Source organism: Salmo salar, chromosome 23 (assembly GCF_965601325.2).
Source record: "Salmo salar chromosome 23, fSalSal1, whole genome shotgun sequence".
NCBI classification, from domain to species: domain Eukaryota; kingdom Metazoa; phylum Chordata; class Actinopteri; order Salmoniformes; family Salmonidae; genus Salmo; species Salmo salar.
In genome coordinates, this window is record NC_138313.1 from 11,830,296 (window position 1) to 11,854,303 (window position 24,008).

General features: G+C 41.7%; 2 protein-coding genes across 3 annotated transcripts in view; both read left to right on the forward strand.

Moving 5' to 3' along the window:
- Positions 1–1,433: 1,433 nt before the first annotated feature.
- On the forward strand, positions 1,434–15,127 carry LOC106584059 (sterol carrier protein 2). Of its 2 annotated transcripts, XM_014168881.3 has the most exons (6): positions 1,470–1,591; positions 2,295–2,331; positions 2,828–2,927; positions 8,776–8,905; positions 9,085–9,164; positions 13,158–15,127. In XM_014168881.3, exons 2-6 carry the CDS (start codon positions 2,297–2,299, stop codon positions 13,251–13,253), a joined length of 441 nt encoding a protein of 146 aa, XP_014024356.1. In that variant the 5' UTR covers positions 1,470–1,591; positions 2,295–2,296; the 3' UTR covers positions 13,254–15,127. The 2 variants fall into 2 exon arrangements, with proteins under 2 accessions (XP_014024355.1, XP_014024356.1); XM_014168880.3 differs by lacking the exon at positions 2,295–2,331 and having other exon boundaries at positions 1,434–1,591.
- A 5,772-nt stretch (positions 15,128–20,899) lies between these two features.
- The window catches only part of LOC106584060 (podocan), a 31,751-nt gene continuing 28,642 nt past the window's right edge, over positions 20,900–24,008 (forward strand). Inside the window, exons 1-3 of the mRNA XM_082967916.1 lie at positions 20,900–21,014; positions 21,424–22,629; positions 22,932–23,025. Coding sequence (XP_082824042.1) covers positions 22,333–22,629; positions 22,932–23,025 — 391 coding nt within the window. The 5' untranslated portion in view covers positions 20,900–21,014; positions 21,424–22,332. The remainder of the gene's footprint in view (positions 21,015–21,423; positions 22,630–22,931; positions 23,026–24,008) is intronic.

Sequence of the window (24,008 nt, forward strand, 5' to 3'; positions counted from 1 at the left end):
GTATTCCTACCCCTTGACTTATTCCACATTTTGTTGCGTTACAGCCTGAATCCCATAATGAAAAAGTGAAAATGTTTTTTAGATTTTTTTGCAAATGTATTGAAAATTAAATACAGAAATATCTCATTTACATAAGTATTCACACCCATGATTCAATTTTTTGAAGAAGCGCTTTTGGTAGCGTTGACAGCTGTGAGTCTTCAGGTCTTGCCATACATTTTCATGTGAATTAAAGTCGAAACTAACTCGGCCACTCAGGAACATTCACCGTTTTAGAAAGCAACTCCAGTGTAGATTTGGCTTTGTGTTTTAGGTTATTGTCCAGCTGAAAGGTGAACTAATCTCCCAGTATCTGGTGGAAAGCAGAATGAACCAGGTTTTTCTCTAGGATTTTGCCTGTGCTTAGTTCCATTCTGTTTCTTTTTTATCCAGAAATCTTTTGCAGTATTACTTTAGTGCCTTGTTGCAAACAGGATGAATATTTATATTCTGTACAGGCTTCCTTATTTTCACTCCGTCAATTAGGTTAGTATTGTGTAGTAACTACAATGTCGTTGATCCATTCTCAGTTTCCTCCTATCACAGCCATTAAACTCTGACATTTACATTTTATTAACTTAGCACACACTTTTATCCAGAGCGACTTACAAGATTAATTAGGGTTAAGTGCCTCACTCAAGGGCACATCGATAGATTTTTCACCTTGTCTGCTTGGGGATTCGATCCAGCGACCTTTCGGGTACTGGCCCAACAGTACGGCCACCTGCCGCCCTTTATGGGGAGGGGAAGATTCTTATGACATTGCCAGTAGTAAGATTTGAGATCAATATCCAAGAAGACAAGGCCTGTAGCTTTCAAATGATTTGTCGCTTTTCTATTTTATTATTTATTTTATTATTATTTTATTTTTTATTTATTTGGGGGGTGTACCCCCCCCCCCCCCCCCCCCATACTCACCAGGCCTTGTACATGACCCAAAACAACCGTTCAGAGTTTAACAGGTTTTAAAGTGGTAGAAAAATGTATTTTCTAACTCAAAATATGTCACTAAACCACGACTTATGACGCGAGGGACAAGACAATTTCATGGTACTGATCCTGTTCGACAATCTATTTAAAAAATAGTTTGCAATATAAATGTCTTACATATGTTTTATTAAAAATAAAACCATTAAATAAATACAATGTAAAAATAATAGTGCATAAAAAGAGCAAGGCTTACAAGTGAAATTAGTTTAAGGCAGAATAAGATCGTGTGATTGGAATAGTGGCCAATAATACTCAACACATGAACAAAGATGTTAGTTATTTGGTCAGATAGGCTGAGAGCAAATTCGGCTGGTTTTGTGAGAGAAAAAAAATCTAAATTCTAGGTAAAAATCTTTGGCTCCAAGAAACAGTGTAATAGAACTCTGCATTGAAGATCAAATCATCGCCCTCTCGGCTATTGACATGTAGGGTCTTGCAGAGAAGCATAACAAGGAATTCCGGTTTCAAAGTTTATTCACAACACAGCAAGCATAAGAGCTGCATCGGCCTGTTTGAAAATGGTTGTTTCAAATTTCAAAATGCGCGAATCACAGGTTGTAAGGTGAGAAATACTTCGACTTAGTAACATTATCACAGCCATTTAATTGCCACTCGTTTCCTCGCATTATTCATCCGGATCGGGTCAACCTTGTGAAACGCAAGTGTGGAGCTATGCTAGCTGCTGGCTAGCTCTTTGAAAACAATGACAACTGCTGTGCTAACACATGACTTGTGTAATAATAACAGGATAGCGAAACCTTGCCAACCTGACAAGTATTATATTATATTCCTATGGAATCCATCTTTATTGGTATTACTTTCGCACCACATTCATCATATTGCGTTTAGATGTACGTTAAAACTAGATATTAAGTCTTATGTAATCAAAGAGCCAACCCTTTTCTACAACTTACATCAAATATGTCTTCTGCTCTCTGCATTTGGACTGCTCTCACAGTGGATGTCAGTCACTGATAATTAGAGTAGTTGACTGACATGGTTTACAGTGCAACACCATCATGTTGTGATTTAGCTTGTAAAAAAAACTCAATAGTTCGCAGGAAGCCAGAAGTTAAATAAAATGACATTCCAACTTATTATGTTGCTTGTCTGTATGCTTGAGCCCTTGTGAAGTAGGGAATTTGAGAAAAACAGAATGGAATGTATAATTAAACAGAATTTCCAAATGTGTGTCTGTTGGAGACTCATTCAGTTCCTCTCTGCTTACCTCATGTCAAAATAAAAGTCTTGCTTTTTTTGTGCAGGTATGGTGCACGTGCAGGACTTTTATTTTAATATGAGGTAAGCGGAGAGGAAGTAAGTCTACAACATACCTGCACAAAGAAGCAGATTTGTTTTTTATTCCTGCATAAGGACCTACCCTAGGGTTAATCTGAATAGTAAATTGAAATTGAATTAGATTTAACTCCTGGCCTTTGGAGGACTATTCCGTTTTTTTTTTGTTTTTTTTTGCAAGCTAATTCCTTGCAACGTTAGTGTGTAAATACTAGTGTTGCTAAAAGTAGCTACTTGTGACTGTGGTAAGAGCCTTATGTAATGAGGACTCTCTCTTTAGCCTGGGTGATCTACCCCCATGCTATAACCCTTTTCTCCTAATTGGCTTGTTATAGTTGTAGCCTATCTCACAGGCTCTGTATGTCATGCCTTCTGTCCATTATGTGTCTCTCTCTCTCTCTCTCTCTCGTGTTCTCCCCCTCGTTCTCTCTCTCTCTCTCTCGTGTTCTCACCCTCGTTCTCTCTTTCTGTCTCTCTCTCTCTCTCTCTCTCTCTCTCTCAGCTCCCAGAGAATCCAGGCAGTTAACACCAATGCAGAGAGCAGCCTGGAGAGGTTCAAGGCCTATGCAGTCTTCCAGGAGATAAAAAAGAAGCTGGAGGAGGTACCTTCATTACTGTGTGTTATCTGTTTCAGTTATCAATTATTGCTTCATCCTCTAAAGTAGACTAAAATAGCACAACATGAAACAATGGCTATTGGAATACGTCCTGCTAATGCTGCAAACCCTCATTCTGTTTTCACACCAACATGTTTAGACCTCTTTTCTGTTCCTTTTCACTGAAAATGTGTATATTGTGACCTCTGATCCATTTCCTCCACACTACAGCCATATGAGGGTTATTCATTCTTGATCATACCGTACTACATGAAGGAGACAAACTATTTCTCTTTCCACTTTGACTGCACCATACTTGGATCCCTTCCCGGAAACAGGATTTTCTCCATGTCATACAATGATAAAGTTATGTTGTTTGAACCAATCAGATAAATGGTCCTACATTCTATAAAGTTGTGTGTTTATTGGCAGCTGCTTTGCTCCTTCTGACCTCATTACTACTATAAACATCACAAGCTAGATGATGGCAGATCTCTCTCCCCCTCACTTGCTCTCTCTCTCTCTATCTCAGTTTCTTGCTATCTCTAGCTCTCGCCTTAACACAGCCATCAGTGAACAGCAGTGCTGTTGGGTCCAAGATACACAACTAGACCTCTATTACACAGACAGAAATAAACGGAACCAAACTAGTTTGCAACTCTTTTGACTCTGGATGTGCAACATTTATCTCTTTTTGGGTTGCACGATATATTGGTGAACATATCGGAATCGGTCGATATTAGCTAAAAATGCCAACATCGGTATCGGCCCAATGTCTAGTTTAACGCCCCCAATGTACAAAACCGATGTCAAAGCTGATGTGCATACCTATATAACGTAGGTACATGACATAAAAGAGTAACAACATAGGTACATGACATTCAAAGAGTAACAACATTTCAGCGAGACAACTCCAAGGCGAAATCCATTAAATCCAAGATAATGGAATTCATTGCCCTTGACAATCAACCGTTGTCTGTCGTGGGTGATGTTGGCTTTTGCCAACTGGTTGAGCACCGGTACACACTACCAAGTGAGCTATTTTTCAGATGTTGCCCCACCGGAGTTACACAGTAATAGCATCACTGCTGTTAGCTTCACGACATATATACTATGGGATGCCGTTTGGGTCTTTGCGTGTCAAAAAAGATGTACAAAAAAAGTCTGCCGCGACCGCAACTTCTGGGGTAGCTAGCTTTAGCTTGGTACCTAGCTGGCACCAATACAACCAGCCTGAAAACCAGTAGAACCTGCAGTCATTTTCATTATTCTTGGCAATGATTTAGGAATCCTTGTAAGTATTAGCTAGGTTGCCACTTGTTGTTCATCTATTGAAATTGAACTTCAGTTCATGAAAATACATAGCTAGCCAGCTACTTAACCCTGTTGCCCAAAGCTAACGTTATAAGCAGCCAGCTAGCTTCATCTGGCTAGTGAGGCTCGACCGCACTGGGTTATGTGTTGAGAAGCTAGCCACAATAAGGATTAGGCACAATAGTGGAATTTGCGGTTTGCCTTCAAAATTAAGGTATGTCATTGACAGTAATGCAAATGAATACAAATAGTAGAATTATGTCATACAAAGTCCACTATTGTGGCTAATCCTTACTTTGGCTAGCTTCACATAGATGGGTCCGAAGACCATTTAATCAAATAAGAACTGTCTTATAAATTAGGGTTCTTTTTAGATGATGACACCTAGCTATATAGGTAGCTAGCTAACTATAGCTACTGAAACAGGTTGTCGTTTTGCTATGTTTTTGGGGAAGAATATTGTTTGCATCCATGAGCTAGCTAGCTTTTTTTTATGACCAGCAGTGTAGGTGCACGATAGTATACGTATCGATAAATCGTTGTGACATATGAAATACGAGTGATAGTGTAATCAATGTGTAATAACTACATAAAAAATGTGTGAACCTGTTTAAATTATTATGTGACGTGCAGTCATATTCAGGTACTGATTGGTCAACAAGCTTATTTGACACGTCAAATAGTGTTAAATAGTATTTATTTTTTGACACGCAAATACCCAAATGACGTTCCATAGAAATCCTGGTTAAGAATGAAATGACTGAACAACGAAACATCACAGTAAGTAAGTGAAAGAAATAGGTTTTAATTTTGTTTTAATGGTAATGGAGACATGCGTAAACAACAAAATTACTTTTTGATCTGTGTGTGTAACCTTTATTTAACTAGACAAGTCAGTTAAGAACAAATTCTTATTTACAATGTCGGCCAAACCAGGTGACGCTGGGCCAATTGTGCTCTGTCCTATGGGACTCCCAATCACGACCGGATGTGATACAGCCTGGATTTGAACCAGGGACTGTAGTGACGCCTCTTGCACTGAGATGCAGGACTTTAAACCACTGCGTCCGTATGTGTTAAGCATTCTAGTACAGTTAAATAGTTAAAAGGCCGCAATTTTTTTGTAATATCGGTTATCGGTATCTATTTTAATTTGCAAGGAAAATATCGGAAATTGGTATCGGACAAAAATGTCATATTGGCGCATCACTAATCTCTTGTCCTACTTTAGATTTTACAAGTCTGCCTGGCAGCAGTGGAGCAGTGCTGGCTATCTGGTTCCTATTAGGATCTCTCACCCAGGGCCGGTGCTCCTAGTGGCCGGAGACTTTAATGCAGGGAAACTTAAATCAGTTCTACCAAATTTCTATCAACATGTTAAATGTGGAACCAGAGGGAAACAAAATCTAGATCACCTGTACTCCACACACAGAGACGCGTACGAAGCTCTCCCTTGCCCTCCATTTGATAAATCCAACCACAACTCTATCCTCCTGATTCCTGCTTACAAGCAATAATTAAAGCAGGAAGCACCAGTGACTCGGTCTATAAAAAAGTGGTCAGATGAAACAGATGCTAAACTACAGGACTGTATTGCTATCACAGACTGGAACATGTTGCGGGATTCTTCCGATGGCATTGAGGAGTACACCACATCAGTCACTGGCTTTATCAATAAGTGCATCGAGGACGTCATCCCCACAGTGACTGTACGTACATACCCCAACCAGAAGCCATGGATTACAGGCAACATTCGCACTGAGCTAAAGGGTAGAGCTGCCGCTTTCAAGGAGCGGGACTCTAACCCAGAAGCTTACAAGAAATCCTGCTATGCCCTGCGACGAACCATCAAACAGGCAAAGCGTCAATACCGGGCTAAGATTGAATCATACTACACCGGCTCCGACACTCGTCTTATGTGGCAGGGCTTGCAAACTATTACAGACTACAAAGGGAAGCACAGCCACGAGCTGCCCAGTGACAAGCCTACCAGACGAGCTAAACCACTTCTATGCTCGCTTCGAGGCAAGCAACACTGAGGCATGCATGAGAGCATCAGCTGTTCTGGAAGACTGTGTGACCACGCTCTCCGTAGCCGATGTCAGTAAGACCTTTAAACAGGTCAACATACACAAGGCTGCGGGGCCAGACGGATTACCAGGACGTGTGCTCCGGGCATGTGCTGACCAACTGGCAGGTGTCTTCACTGACATTTTCAACATGTCCCTGATTGAGTCTGTAATACCAACATGTTTCAAGCAGACCACCATTGTCCCTGTGCCCACGAACACAAAGGCAACCTGCCTAAATGACTACAGACCTGTAGCACTCACGTCTGTTGCCATGAAGTGCTTTGAAAGGTTGGTAATGGTTCACATCAACACCATTATCCCAGAAACCCTAGACCCACTCCAATTTGCATACCGCCCAAACAGATCCACAGATGATACAATCTCTATTGCACTCCACACTGCCCTTTCCCACCTGGACAAAAGGAACACTTATGTGAGAATGCTATTCATTGACTACAGCTCAGCGTTCAACACCATAGTGCCCTCATAGTGCCCACACCTCCCTCTGCAACTGGATCCTGGACTTTCTGACGGGCCGCCCCCAGGTGGTGAGGGTGGGTACAACACATCTGCCACGCTGATCCTCAACACTGCAGCTCCCCAGGGGTGCGTGCTCAGTCCCCTGCTGTACTCCCTGTTCACCCACGACTGCATGGTCAGGGACGACTCCAACACCATCATTAAGTTTGCAGACGACACAACAATGGTAGGCCTGAGCACCGACAATGACGAGACAGCCTATAGGGAGGAGGTCAGAGACCTGGCCGGGTGGTGCCAGAATAACAACCTATCCCTCAACGTAACCAAGACCAAGGAGATGATTGTGGACTACAGGAAAAGGAGGACCGAGCACGCCCCCATTCTCATCGACAGGGCTGTAGTGAAGCAGGTTGAGAGCTTCAAGTTCCTTGGTGTCCACATCAACAACAAACTAGAATGGTCCAAACACACCAAGACAGTCGTGAAGAAGGCACGACAGAGCCTATTTCCCCCTCAGGAAACTAAAAGATTTGGCATGGGTCCTGAGATCCTCAAAAGGTTCTACAGCTGCAACATTGAGAGCATCCTGACTGGTTGCATCACTGCCTGGTACGGCAATTGCTCGGCCTCTGACCGCAAGGCACTACAGAGGGTAGTACGTACAGCCCAGTACATCACTGGGGCTAAGCTGCCTGCCATCCAGGACCTCTACACCAGGCGGTGTCAGAGGAAGGCCCTAAAAATTGTCAAAGACCCCAGCCACCCCAGTCATAGACTTCTCTCTACTACCGCATGGCAAGTGGTACCGGAGTGCAAAGTCTAGTACAAAAAGGCTTCTCAACAGTTTTTACCCCAAGCCATAAGACTCCTGAACAGGTAATCAAATGGCTACCTGGAATATTTGCATTGTGTGCCCCCCCCAACAACCCCCCCACCCCTCTTTTTACGCTGCTGCTACTCTCTGTTTATCATATATGCATAGTCACTTTAACTAGCCTTCCCTGTAGCTCAGTTGGTAGAGCATGGTGTTTGCAACGCCAGGGTTGTGGGTTCGATTCCCACGGGGGGCCAGCAAAAAAAATGTATGAAATTGTATGAAATGTATGCATTCACTACTGTAAGTCGCTCTGGATAAGAGCGTCTGCTAAATGACTAAAATGTAAAAATGTAAATGTAACTATACATTCATGTACATAATACCTCAATTGGGCCGACCAACCAGTGCTCCCGTGCATTGGCTAACCGGGCTATCTGCATTGTGTCGCGCCACCCACCTCCTGCCGACCCTTCTTTTACGCTACTGCTACTCTCTGTTCATCATATATGCAAAGTCACTTTAACCATATCTACATGTACATACTACCTCAATCAGCCTGACAACCGGTGTCTGTATGTAGCCTCGCTACCGTATATAGCCTCACTACCGTATATAGCCTGTCTTTTTACTGTTGCTTTATTTCTTTACCTACCTATTGTTCACCTAATACATTTTTTGCACTATTGGTTAGAGCCTGTAAGTAAGCATTTCACTGTAAGGTCTACACCTGTTGTATTCAACGCACGTGTCAAATAAACTTTGATTTGATTTTGGTGTAATGATATTCCACTATGTATCTAATAATCCACAGATTAATACAATATTGAAACCTATCTGGACTGTGAGAATATGTAATTACAGGAAGTCAAACATTCTATTCCTTGTTACACATGTTCAGAAAATAGTTTTCCAGTAGCCTAATTGATCATTAATGTATGATTTTAGTATGTGTGTTTTCATTGAATTCTTTGCAGTTATTTTAATGATTTTACAAAGCCCATGGATCAAAGAATGGTTTATCTAAATATGAAATGTTTTGTTAGGGATGAAAATATATTTTTTTACCGTTGCCTAACATCGGAGTCCTTTTTTCCCATATTTGGACATGACATTATGATATAGTACTGATTTCTCATTCTTATGACTTATACTACCTTGTATCTCTGTGTAGGATGGGGAGTCATTTGTGAAGAAGATTGGGGGGGTGTTTGCCTTCAAGGTAAAGAATGGTCCGGATGGTGAAGAGGCGACCTGGATAGTGGACGTGAAGAATGGCAAGGGTTGCGTTCACAATGACACAGGTAAGAACAGCAAGGGCTGTGTGCACAACGACAGGTCAGAATGAGAGGTTTCATCCACATTGACAGTAAGAATGTAAAAAGCTAGTTGTATTTCCACAGGCTGTATTGCGATTGTTGTGGTCTCTCTGTATTTCTCCCTTTCTTGCTCGCCTCTTCCTCTCCTCCTCCTCCCTTTCTAGCAAAGAAAGCGGACTGCACCATTGCCATGTTGGATGCAGACCTGCTGTCCTTGATGACGGGGAAAATGAACCCACAGACAGTAAGTATTACTTGGCCTTGGTGGGGCGTGATTAGACTCAACAAACTCTTTTCCCCCATAGTTGTTAGTAGCGGACTTCTGCTGTTATTACTTTAGGGAGTTGATATGCTGTATTTTAGTCAGTCTCTTTGTTTAAGTTTGCAAACTTAAACAATCTTCTTAGACTTATGGGTGTGAGAGAGGCTGTCTATATTCTAATCGGTCCATTTCAATATTGAGGTTTTACATAATGGCGTGGGCTGTACTCCTGCTCTTCATGACCTCTCATTTGACTTAATTTCTTTAGTCAGTCAGTCAGCCAGCCAGCCAGTCAGACAACGGTCAGTAGTGAAATAGAAAACCCTACTATGTTATGCTAGCTAACAAGCTTCAACACTGAGTTTTTAAATTTAAATGATTATACAAAATTCTTGCCACCAACAGAATGTTATATTCATACAGTACGGTGCCTTCGGAAAGTATTCAGACCCCTTGACTTTTTCCACATTTTGTTATGTTTCAGCCTTATTCTAAAATTAATTAAAAAGTATTTACTCAGCAATCTACACACAATACCCCAAAGTGCAAATGAAATAAACTTAAACTGCAATACCTTATTTACATAAGTATTCAGACCCTTTGCTATGAGACTTGAAATTGAGCTCAGGTGCATCCTGTTTCCATTAAGCATCCATGAGATGTTTCTAAAACTTGATTGGAGTCCACCTGTGGTAAATTCAATTGTTTAGACATGATTTGGAAAGGGACACACGTCAATATAAGGTTCCACAGTTGACAGTGCGTGTCAGAGCAAAAACGAAGCCATGAGGTTGAAGGAATTGTCTGTAGAGCTCCGAGACAGGATTTTGTTGAGGCACAGATCTGGGGAAGTGTACCAAAACATTTCTGCAGCATGGAAGGTCCCAAAGAACACAGTGGCCTCCATCATTCTTAATTACAAGTTTGGAACCACCAAGGATTTTCCTAGAGCTGGCCACCTGGCCAAACTTAACAATCAGGGGAGAAGGGCCTAGGTCAGGGAGGTGACCAAGAACCCGATGGTCACTCTGCCAGAGCTCTAAAGTTCCTCTGTGGAGATGGGAGAACCTTCCAGAAGGACAAAGATCTCTGCAGCACTCCACCAATCAGGCCTTTATGGTAGAGTGGCCAGATGGAAGCCACTCACCAGTAAAAGGCAAATGATAGCCCGCATGAAGTTTGCCAAAAGGCACCTAAAGAACTCTCAGACCATGAGAAACAAGTTTCTCTGTTCTGATGAAACCAAGATTGAACTATTTAGCCTGAATGCCAAGCGTCACACCTGGAGGAAACCTGGCACCATCCCTATGATGAAGCATGGTGGTGGCAGCATCATGCTGTGGCAATGTTGATCAGCGGCAGGAACTGGGAGACTTGTGAAGATCGAGGCAAAGATTAACAGCGCAAAGTACAGAGAGATCCTTGATGAAAACCTGCTCCACAGCGCTCAGGACCTCAGACTTGGGCGAAGGTTCACCTTCCAACATGACAGCGACCCTAAGCACACAGCCAACACAATGCAGGAGTGGTTTCGGGACAAGTCTCTGAATGTCCTTGAGTGGCCCAGCCAAAGCCCGGACTTGAGCCCGATCGAACATCTTTGGAGAGACTTGAAAATAGTTGTGCAGCGACGCTCCCCATCCAACCTGACAGAGCTTGAGAGGATCTGCAGAGAAGAATGGGAGAAACTCCCCAAATACAGGTGTGCCAAGCTTGTAGCGTGATACCCAAGAAGACTCGAGGCTGTAATCGCTGTCAAAGGTGCTTCAACAAAGCACTGCGTGAAGGGTCTGAATACTTACGTAAAAATTTCATTAAAAAAAATAAAATAAAATAAAAAAATGTCTACAAACCTGTTTTTGCTTTGTCATTATGGGGTATTGTGTATAGATTGATGAGGGGGGGAAAAAACAATTTAATCAATTTTAGAATAAGGCTGTAATGTAACAAAATGTGGAAAAGGTCAAGGGGTCTGAATACTTTCCGACGGCTGAGTATACAAAATATTAAGAACACCTGCTCTTTCCATGACCGACTGACCAGGTGAAAGCTATGATCCCTTATTGATGTCACTTTTTTTCTATTGTGTTATTGACTGTATGCTTGTTTATTCCATATGTAACTCTGTGTTGTTTGTGTCGCACTGCTTTGCTTTATCTTGGCCAAGTCACAGTTGTAAATGAGAACTTATTCTCAACTAGCTTACCTGGTTAAATAAAGGTGAAAAAATAAATAAATAACTTGTTACATTTATTTCAATCAGTGTAGATGAAGGGGAGGAGATGGGTTAAATACGTTTTTTTCAAGCCTTGAGACGTTTGAGACAAGGATTGTGTATGTGTGCCATTCAGAGGGTGAATGAGCAAGACAAAAAATGTTAGTGCCTTTGAACGGGGTGTGGTAGTAGGTGTCAGGTGCACCGGTTTGTGTCAAGAACTTCAACACTTGGGTTTTTCACACAACAGTTTCCCTGTGTATCGAGTGGTCCACCACCCAAAGGACATCCAGCCGACTTGACATTTATATATTTGGCATAATTTTCTTGATAAAACGCTTCACTTGTTGATTAACTTCATCAACACAGTCTAGACTTTTGCTATGGGGCACAGTCTTTATTAGCCGGATCCCAACACTGGCCTCCTGATAGGTGATCCCTTTAGAAAAGAGCCCATTCACCTTATTGTTTCTTTAAGTAGAACACGTTCTGGAATAAAAAAGAACGAGTTCAATATGAGTAACGCTGCGGTCAACATCTGTGTCAATGTCTGTGTTATTTTACTTTTAATTTGCTCTGTTTGTAGGTATGTCTGATTTGAATGAAATTTGGTATACTATATTGTAGTATAGGAACTCAGCTCTAATTTGTAAGGTTAGTTCAGGGCTCTCCAACCCTGTTCCTGGAGAGCTACCATTCTGTAGGTTTTCACTCCAACCCTAATCTAGCGTACCTGATTTTAATAATTAGCTGGTTGATAAGCTGCACCAGGTTAGTTACAACTGGGGTTGGAGCAAAAAATCGACAGGAGGATGGCTCTCCAGGAAGAGGGTTGGGATCTTCATAGTGCAATGATGTCATACTTGTTTACCTTAGATCTAACTGTACTATTATCTATCGTTCAAAAGGTTGACCATGGTCCATTTCTTCTATAGTTTCCCCCCAGTTTATTTAATGGGGCTTTTGTAATGGAGGATAGGCGTGTCTTTGGAACTACGGTCTCACCAAGGAAACCTCCAGGGCTTCTGTTACGATGTCTATTGTTGTTGCTTAAGCTGGGTGTACACTACACAAGTACATCAAGTACATCGAGTACATCAGACAACGTGTTCACACTTGTAGCTCTGAGAAGGCCTTCATGCTTAGTGCTCACTCTCATATTGAGCTGTAGCCTATATTGGGCAATACAGGAGGGACAGATTTGTCCATGAATTCTGCCTGTTTAGTTAAACCACTGGGAAAAGTGAAACCAGATTTTCACACACGCTGGGTGCAGTGCCAAACCCGTTATGGTCACTGTGTTAGTGCTGCCTGCCACACAAGGCACAGGCAGTCCCTGGCTGTCCTATATGCCCCTCTGGTCTATAGATCCTGCTGCTGCCCCACTTTCCACACTGATGTTAATTTCTCCATTTTAACTCTTTAAACCAGGCGGGAACACACACTACCGGAGTATAGTGCAGGTCAGGAATTATTTCAAAATTGTTTGTTATCCGACCCACTCCAGAAGAGTATTTCCCCATTGTGTTGTCTGCAGTGTGATTTACTTTTCACTGCTCAAAATGGAGGCTGCGTTATGACGAAGAACTGTTTGGAGAGATGAATTGTGTGTGCAAGATATGTGTTTGTGTGTTTAATAAAAAATGGACTTGTGCTATGCCCTCCCAAAAAGCATCTGTGAAATCAGTCTTGCTTGCTTGCTCGCTCTCTCTCTCTCTGTGTTTTGATTCTAATGACTGACTCTCTATTCTGATCCTTAGGCGTTCTTCCAGGGCAAGCTGAAGATCACAGGGAATATGGGAATGGCCATGAAGCTCCAGAGTTTGCAGCTGCAGCCAGGCAAAGCCAAGCTGTGAGGTAGAACCTGGGGTTACAGTCAGAGGTTACCTCCCTAGCACTATTTTAGTATCAGATCTTCATATCCTAACCTGAACCACTAGGGGTTACAACAACAAAACTGGTCCCAGACCTGCACTAAGGGGTAACTTCTACCATTTCTCTAGCTCAACAGCAGCCACCCCCATCCAACTCTAGTAGTGTGAGGAGAGGAAGTACCCGCACTGTAGTAAGAGAGAATGTGAGGAGAGAAGGATGAGATGGAATAATGGACGAAGAGAAAGACTGTTCTCCCTTTCGCTCTCTCTGACCCCTCTGTCTTTTTCTAATATATTAATGACCAGAACACACTAGACTAGAGAGATGCACTATAGGGGTGCACTCTAATCTCAGTCTCCCAACTGTATAGTTAGGGGGCTAAGCCTGCAAATCTGGGTGAAACCCTATTGTATTTGATGCCGTTTATTATTATTATTCGGATTCTTCCAAAAATTGTGTGGGGAAAAAATCAGATTCACGTGAGTTGGCCCAGGAGGGTGGATCTTTGCAAGATGGTAAAGGGCCAAGCGCCAAACCCTCTCATGCAATGCCATGCCAATTGGCCACATGGTGGCACTATAGCAAGCGATTGAAAATGCTAACTTTGAAAGGTCACAACCCTCACCCCTTGTGACCTAGAGACCTACAATTTGCTACATAGGACCCTCCCCTCACAAGGAACAAATTTGAAGGTCCACTATGATAGATTTTCTGCCATTTTAGAATTTTGTAAAAAAAAAAAAAAAACACAAAACATTACTCCTCTGGCACTGAATTACACATCTGTACAACACTTGATACATGGCATCTTTGGACCAAGCTCTCACATGTTTTTCCAGGACAGCATGTCAAACAACATGGCTGCTACTGATCAATGAACATTCATGTGGATGTGTTCTGGCACATGAATGCATATAACTCAGAAACCGATATTCGTATTGTAACAACTTGGTACACATGTTCCAAACACTGTCAAGACTCAACATCTCTATGCACATTCAGATCGAACAAACAATGGCGCTATAACAGGCACATGTTTATATCTCTTGATCCGTTTTAACTCGGACCGATGAGTCTAGCTAAGTTATAAAGTATGATTCAGTTTGGCCACATGGTGGCATTGTTGGACAGAATCATTCATGCAAGCTCATTGGCTCATAGAACCCATATTGTTTGAGAAAGATTCTTGGAAAATATTACATTAAAAGCGTATAGCGTGATCTGTTTGATTTTGAATTCTGATAATTGGCAAGCTTGGTAAGGAGTACAGAAGTAGCTCGTCCTAGGGCAGTTTTTCCAATTTGTCCTGACGGTGGCAAAGTGGGCCCACAGATTGAACCCCGGCATTGCATCTTCCAGCTATATTCGTATATTAATTCAGTTTGATTTATTATGACTCAGAGAAGATCTGTTTGTATGAAAATTATGTAATGAATTTAACTCATGCCCCTCATCTGGCAAGGTCTGATCTTTTTTTCCCAATAAGTTTCATGTGGTAATGGATCTATTATCACTCTTGACATTTGGGACAGCATAATTCATGTATTGTACTGTCTCAGAGCTGTGCTATAGTCATGTCTCCTTATTTAGCCTTTATGAGATATAAAACACTGAAGTGCCTCTCAGGTGTGCCGTATCCCCTGTTACTTTATGAACAAGTGTAAAACTATTGATAAGGTCTCATCTGATTCATAAAATCTGGAACAAACCTGAATGGATGAACCACTGAATTAATGGTACTGTTTTACTTTCAGCCATGTTGTTGTGACTGACCACCTGAACAACTGATGATGCTAAAGTGATTTCTCCTAAATAAACTCTCTGTTACTTGCTAATAAATGCTGTTTAAAAATTGTATTCTCCCTCTTTTAAAAATGGTTTACTCATAGATAGGCATGAAGGATAGGAGGTAGACTCATAGATAGCGGGAAATACAGAGGTGAAAGTTGCAGATCCCAATTACTGGAGGCCATACATAGTCTGCAGCTCTACCACTAACCATCATTTGTTATATACTTTCCTTTATTATTTTCCCCTAACCCTACCACCCCTCCCCTAATTGGAGTAAACTGATGGACAACAACACTTAGGCTTCTACTTCCAGCTTATACATACTATATACATATTACGGACAGTATATTTTACGTTAGTAATAATTTGTTTTTAGTCCCATCCTTCAGCTCCCCTCAACCCCTCCCATCTATTTCTGAAAACCATTGGGTTTTGATTTCTATTTGCCATATATTTTTCAACTGTGATGTTTCACAAAAGTTCTGAACCTTTTTATTCTCATAGTTTCTACAGATTGTAAATTAAAGAAACATTTTCAGTATTAATTCCAGGTAAATGTTGCATTTCTTCAGCCAGTCCTGAACCTGCGACCACAAACAATCTACATATGGTCAGTACCAAAACGAAGGATCTAATGATTCTGTCTCTTCCCAGCAAAATCTGCAGAGCTGGGATGGTTGTATCCCCTAAATATATATATATATATATACACACTACTGTTCAAAAGTTTGGGGTCACATAGGAATGTCCTTGTTTTTGAAAGAAAAGCTAATTTTTGGTCCATTAAAATAACATCAAATTGATCAGAAATACAGTGTAGACATTGTTAATGTTGTAAATGACTATTGTACATTACTGTTCAAAAGTTTGGGGTCATTTAGAGATGTCCTCGTTTGTGAAATATATATATATATATATATATATATAGTTTTCTGTCCATTAAAATAACATCAAATTGATCAGAAATACAGTGTAGACATTGTTAATGTTGTAAATGACTATTGTAGCTGGAAATGTATAATTTTTTATGGAATATCTACAGTCCTGGCGCCCATGCGCCAGGAGTCCTGAGACTGCATGTGGAGTGAGCATGGAGAGAGATCACGTCCAAACTCCTCTCATGCTGCTGGTGTATTGGTTGGAAAATGGAGCGGACAGAATGGATCGTACAGAATGGTGGTGGAGGCTCAGGTGAGAGATTTGTTTGCTTAGGAAAATCAGATTATTCCCCAGATATTGAAATCAGGACATTATCAAGGGCCATCCAGTTTCACAGGCATGAGTTACATATGTGTCATTGTGCGGATGAACTGTAACGCTATCTGAAGAAAAAAATGAAGACGCCAGAAGAATGAGTGCCGGGAAGAAGAGGGGTGGTCAACTGTGCCTGAAAATTTATTTAGGTTTGCCGTAAACTTTATTTGGGGTATCCGGTTGATTGTGGGGGTCTGCATACTGAGAAATGCATTGTAATTTAGACAGACTTGGGAAAATATACACTACCTTTAAAAGTTTGGGGTCACTTAGAAATGTCCTTGTTTTAGGAAAAAAATGCCTTTTTTTTTTTGTCCATTAAAATAACATCAAATTAATCAGAAATACAGTGTAGACATTGTTAATGTTGTAAATGACTATTGTAGCTGGAAACGGCAGATTTTATATGGAATATCTACATAGGCGTACAGAGGCCCATTATCAGCAATCATCACTCCTGTGTTCCAATGGCACGTTGTGTTAGCTAATCCAAGTTTAGCATTTTAAAAGGCTAATTGATCATTAGACAACCCTTTTTCAATTATGTTAGCACAGTTGAAAACTGTTGTGCTGATTAAAGCAATAAAACTGTCCTTTAGACTATTTGAGTATCTGGAGCATCAGCATTTGTGGGTTCAATACAGGCTCAAAATGGCTAGAAACAAAGACCTTTCTTCTGAAACTCATCAGTCTGTTCTTGTTCTGAGAAATGAAGGCTATTCCATGTTAGAAATTGCCAAGAAACTGAAGATTTCGTACAACGCTGTAGTCAGATTAAGCAGATGCTAAACTACAGGACTGTTTTGCTAGCAGACTGGAATATGTTCCGGGATTCTTCCGATGGCATTGAGGAGTACACCACATCAGTCACTGGCTTCATCAATAAGTGAATCGATGATGTCATCACCACAGTGACTGTACGTACATACCCCAACCAGAAGCCATGGATTACAGGCAACATCCGCACTGAGCTAAAGGGTAGAGCTGTCACTCTTAAGGAGCGGGACTCTAACCCGGAAGCTGATAAGAAATCCCGCTATGCCTTCCGACAAAGCATCAATACAAGACGAAGATCAAATCATACTACACCGGCTCCAACGCTTGTCGGAAGTGGCAGGGCTTCCAAACTATTACAGACCACAAGGGGAAGCACAGCCACGAGCTGCCCAGTGACACGAGCCTACCAGACGAGCTAAATTACTTCTATGCTTGCTTTGAGGCAAGTAACACTGAAATATGCATGAGAGCATCAGTTGTTCCGGATGACTGTTTGATCGCGCTCTCCGCAGCTGATGCGAGAAAGACCGTTAAACAGGTCAACATTCACAAAGCCGTAGGGCCAGACGGATTACCAGGACGTGCACTCTGAGCATGCGCTGACCAACTGGCAAGTGTCTTCACTGACATTTCCAACCTCTCTCTGTCTGAATTTGTAATACTAACATGTTTCAAGCAGACCACCATGGTCCCTGTGGTCAAGAACACTAAGGTAACCTGCCTAAATGACTACCGACCTGTAGCACTCACGTCTGTAGCCATGAAGGGCTTTAAAAGGCTGGTCATGGCTCACATCAACACCGTTATACCAGTAACCTTAGACCCACTCCAATTTGCATACCGCCCCAACAGATCCACAGAGGATGCAATCTCTATTGCACTCCACACTGCCCTTTCACACCTGGACAAAAGGAACACCTATGTGAGAATGCTATTCATTGACTACAGCTCAGCGTTCAACACCATAGTGCCCTCAAAGCTCATCACTAAGCTAAGGACCCTGGGACTAAACACCTCTCTCTGCAACTGGATCCTGGACTTCCTGACAGGCCGCCCCCAGGTGGTAAGGGTAGGTAACAACACATCCACCACATCGGCGTCCACATCACCAACAAACTAACAAGGTCCAAATACACCAACACAGTCGTGAAGATAGCACGACAAAACCTATTCCCCCTCAGAAGACTGAAAATATTTGGCATGAGTCCTCAGATCCTCAAAAGGTTCTACAGCTGCACCATCAAGAGCATCCTGACGGGTTGCATCACTGCCTGGTATGGCAACTGCTCAGCCTACGACCGCAAGGCAGTACAGAGGGTAGTGCGTATGGCCCAGTACATCACTGGGGCCAAGCTTCCTGCCATCCAGGACCTCTATACCAGACAGTGTCAGAGGAAGGCCCTAAAAATTGTCAAAGACTCCAGCCACCTTAGTCATAGACTGATATCTCTGCTACCGCACGGCAAGCATTACCAGAGCCCAAGTCAAGGTCCAGGAGGCTTCTAAACAGCTTCTACCCCCAAGCCATAAGACTCCTGAACATCTATTCAAATGGCCACCCGGACTATTCGCACTGCTACTCTCTGTTAATTATCTATGCATCTCTGTCTTTTCTTCACGCAAATGATGGGGATTTGGGCCCATTCCCGAGAAACCAGTTTATCCTTCGCGGATACAGTCCTTAGCCATGGTATATTGGCAATATACCACAAACCCTGAGGTATCTTATTGCTATTATAAACTGGTTACCAACATAATTATTATATTGTTAAAATTCCATAGGTCATATTATTGTGTTAATTCACAAGTTCAATCAGGTATGCTAGCTCTGGAAAATCTGGGGTCCCTGAGGAGAGGTTTACAAACCACTGATTTAGGTATCAGTTCTCAATTGACATAAGAGAGTCTTTCACATGACACCATCATTGACCATAGTCAAAGTTCATATCTAATGGCATAACACAACAGATTACATAAACTGGAATGTTACTCTCACTCATGGTTAAAATAATAGAACTGTGCACCAACCACTCCCCAAAATATTCAAATGAGCCGCTGCCCCAACATTTTAATTAGCACTAAAGGCCATGATACACTGGTATTTTTTCTTGCAATATTTTTGAGCAACTATTTTACATTTGAAAAATAGCAACTTTTTATTATCTGGGGTATCTTGATCGGCAGTGACACATAGTGGGCAATGTTTAGGAATCCTCCAAACAGAGCCCAGATATTGGTCATGTGATCAGTCTGCTCTTCCAAAATATTTTTGAAAAAAATGGCGATCGTTTTTGAGCTCAAGCGAGAGAAAATCAACTCCAATATTGGAGTAAAATGTTGGCCATTCATGTCTCATATGTTGCTTATTTTATCATGATACGTTAATACATACATACTGTGTTCAGTTTCAAGTTGATATATGAAGTCTATAATTCATGTCCATGATGCTTATTGCGCATCAGTGCTCCAGTGTCTCATACCCCACTCCAATGCCAGCTAAATTGCTTGGCAATATTGCCCCCAAAAATTACCAATGTATCATGGCCCTAAAAGAGCAAATAACCCTTTTGTGAACTGCAAAGAACCATTGAAGGGCTCAAAGGGGTTATTTGAGTCATTATGGTTCCACATAGAACCATCATCTTTCCCAAAGAACCTTTGAGGAAGCCTCTTTTCTTAGTGTGTGCCTTATCGTTTAAAAAAAAATCCAGATTTAATCTTCTAATATGAGAGCCTTGCCTCCAAATGGGACATAATTCAGCCAGAATATCCTCTGAGAAGTGTCAGAGGGAATATGGAAAGACAGGCCTGCTGATGGTGGAATTAACATAATTTGCAATACAAAGAAATGTCTACCGAAAGAAGATAGCATAGCATCTGATGGTAGGTATAGCCTGCGTCTCAAATGGCACCCTATTCTCTATATACAGTATGTCCCAATGGGCCCTGGTAAAAAGTAGTGCACTATATGGAATAGGGTGCCATACGGGACGTACACGCAGACTAGAGAGGGACCTTATGCAGAATGTGTGCGCTATTATGACATCCTGTCTGTCGCCGTTTTTTGGAAGACTCTTGTTTCCTGTCTATCTGAAATGTCATCTTCAAAACAGATATCATTTTAAGACAAGCTGGAATTATATGAGTTCTCTCTAAATACTTTAATGCTAATGCTGATAAGTTTATAAGCTCATATGATATTGGTTTCCCCTTTGGTGGTCAGTTGCAATTTTTCATTCATCTTTAGTAAAGCTTTTCTTTCTTTAATCTCAGGCTCTGCAGTTGTTCGACATTATATATTGAGAGGATTTTTAGGCCTTTGAGGGAACAAATTGCTAATAACACAATGGTACTGCCATCCCTGGCTCACTGGTTCATGATAGCTCTCTCTTTGTACTGGGCTCAAAGAAAACCAGGGAATGTATGATTCAGCATCAGCCAAGATACTACATCCAAGATACTTTCGGTCCAAGATACTCGCTCAGTCTCACTGTGATACTAATCCATGTTGATTCATGAGCAATATGAAAGTTATTCTTGTTGAATCAGAACGGAAATTTAAAAAGTCTTTCTTTCTACACAACAAACTAATTGCAACATGAAATGGCCTCATTATTATATGGGGATTGGAAAAGACCTGTCACAGACCATGAAAAAAAGAAAAGTTTGAAAGCAAAGAATTTTGTGCTTTTGGCTGTCCTTCAGCTCACAGTTTTTTCTCTTCTATCTTTTCTTCTCCCCTTCTTTCGCTGAACTTTCCGTCTGTCACTCCCACTCTCTTATTACATCTGGTAGGGATCTGTGATCTGGAGTGACTGTGGAGTTGCTGTGGCTCCTCTCTATCCTGTTATGTGATTGTCTCTGGTTCGACTGGACACCAGACTACATTTGTCACTGCTAACCTCCCTCCATCAGAGAAGGTAAAGAATGCATGTATTGTATAGATATGCTGTAATTATGTAGGCATCTATATTATATATGCTCAATATGTGCTATGTATTATGGACTGGCTGTGTATGAATTGGTAACGTGCCACCAATCATATACTAGAAAAGGACTGTCTGTGTATGGACTGAGTGGCAGTATGCGAATAAGTGAATAATAGTAAGCTGTACAAGTGTACAGCTGTCCAGATGTGTATGAGCTTTTACAGACTCACCTACAACTTGTATAAAAAATATATATTTTTGACAGCTTGTGAGTCATTGATTCAATGTTGTTGTGTTTTTTATTTATTTTTAACGAGTCCTTTAGGTAGGTGTGAGAACATGATGTCTGTTTATGAGTAGTATTATGCATGTGGGGTTGAATATGCTCCATTTGTTACAGTCGTGGTGTCTGGTACGTGTGTGGGGATATACTCAGGATCACATGTGTAGGTTTGCATGGTTTTTAATTGTATTTATTTTATCTGATGTGAACACAAACACTTGGCTGGTGTTCAGACACACACACTGTGAGGCTCCGGGGTCTGGCACACACAGGCTCCGGGGTCTGCACACACACACACACACACACACAGTGCCTGTAAGGAACTTTTTCCTGACTGGCCATAGGACCAAAACACTTCTCTACTGGGACACTTTCTGCCTCCTGGGAGAATAATATCACCATTACAATGCCTTTATTGTTAAAAAACAACAACATATTTTGTACATTTTTCACTCGACTATATGGAAAATAGAAAGTTACAGTATAGAGAACATGCTGGGTGCTGTAGGTCAACCCATATGATCGTCACAATAAATGAGAGAATGGATTTTTTAAATACGCCAAAATAGGAACATAATGTCTATCACTAAACATTTTCAACACAAAAGCAGACGGTTTAATCTTGTCCCAGACAATACACGTTCTGTCCTCATTAGCCTGCTGTTTCGCCAGGAGGCCTGCTGTTCTGACAATGTAACCAACTTTATTTTTTTACACGCACTCTTTTTTTAAATCTCACGTCCTATGAGCTACCTATTCTATATACACACATACACTTTTATGTTTGGTAATCTATTTTTCTGTCTCAATAGCACTTGCCTCTTTAGTACCATTGCTTGAAATCCTCTGTAAAGCTGTAAAAGAAAATAGGAAATATTTGTCCTTGGTCACTGATTCTAGTTAAAAAAATATATATATATCCATTCATTGATTTATCACACTGTTATATAGACCCATCTGATCATTGGTGCTTCTGGGCAGCTGAGGTATCTGAGGTAGCTTGACCACCAGGCACGACCAGCAGACATGACCAGCCCCAGGAGGTCTCTCTTTCAGGGCCTGAGCGTGCTGCTCCTGGCCTGGGCTCTGGTCCACTGCCAGCCCCCTCTGGAGCCACAGAATGAAGAGGAGAAGGAGGAAGAACCCATGGAGGAGACAGAGCCAGAGATAGAGACCTTTACAGTCCCGGCTGTAGTGAAGGCCGAGCCGGTTGTATGTCCAGGGGAATGTACCTGTACAGAGGGAGCGGTGGACTGTGCTGGGGTTGACCTCATGGACTTTCCTAGTGAGCTGCCTGAGAGCACACGCATTCTCTCGCTGCAGGTGGGTCACACACACCCAACACAACACCCACATTCTCTCCCTACAGTTGGGTCTCAGACATCCATTAGATACATCAGTCAGACTTGACAGACACTCCCAATACCTGATAGATCTTGTTACAGGTGGATCACACACCTAAAACCCGATAGATCTTTCTTCATAGGACTGATTTAAAGTTTAAAGCACAAAAGTGAGGGCTGGACATGTCCAGGGTAGGAGTACGTTTCCCTAAGTCAATCAATCATGAATGAATGAAGCGTTGCTGTTCTGCCAATAATACTTTTGCCTCCTCTTCGTCTCAGAACAACCAGATAGAGGTAGTAACCATTGAGGACCTGACACGTCTGCAGCAGCTGGAAACACTAAACCTGCAAAACAACTGTCTGACCACGCAAGGTAAAAACCAGACAGAGACTTAGAGAGAACTAGGTAAACCCGACAGAAACTGAGAGAGACAGAAATTTAATCTGAAAATAGCCAAGGGAGAAAGTGACAGACAAACATTAGTCTGACCACGCAAGGTAAACCAGACAGAGGGACTTAGAGAGAGAGAGAGAAAATCAAACGAAAATAACAAAGGACTTAAGAGGACAGAGATCTGAAAGTAGCTAGGGGAGATACAGACAGACAGACATTTAGTATGGTTGGAAGTTGTTCAATTTGTTGACGACAAACTGTGGGAGCTCTGTTAGTGTCTGTTGGTGTCCTGTTCTCTCTGGGATTCACTGTCTAGGTCCATGTCGAATTGGAGCCTCCAGCTATTTTACTGGTTTGTTCGTTTATTCTAAACCCCATTTAGCTTTTGCAGAAGCAGCAGCTACTCTTGCTGAGGTCCACAAAAAAAAACACAAAACATTGATACACTGATAGATAACAAAGTGATAACTGGCTCAGGCCACAGTGTACTGTGCATTAGTTTGGGCCGCTAGAAAGTGTCATGTCCCATTTCAATCTTCAGGCCACTGCATAACAGTCAGTCACACAAATTTGAAATAAAACGATATGTAAACAACACAACAAAAAATAATAAAAACAATACAACAAAATAATTGTGTGCATTAGAGTGTGCCTGTGTGTTCGTGTGTCTCCTCACAGTCCACGCCGTTCCATTTGTTTTTTGGGGGCGACAGGTAGCCTAGTGGTTAGAGCGTTGGTTCAGTAACCGAAAGGTTTCTAGATCAAATCCTCTAGCTGACAAGGTAAAAATCTGTCATTCTGCCCCTGAACAAGGCAGTTAACCCACTCTTCCCCGGTAGGCCGTCATTGTAAATAGGAATTTGTTCTTAACTGACTTGTTGTTGTTTAATGGTAATTTTGCTGTTTGCTTGAGTAATTGGAGATGGAAGGGAATGGCTCTGTGTGTTGCCATGATATTGTTT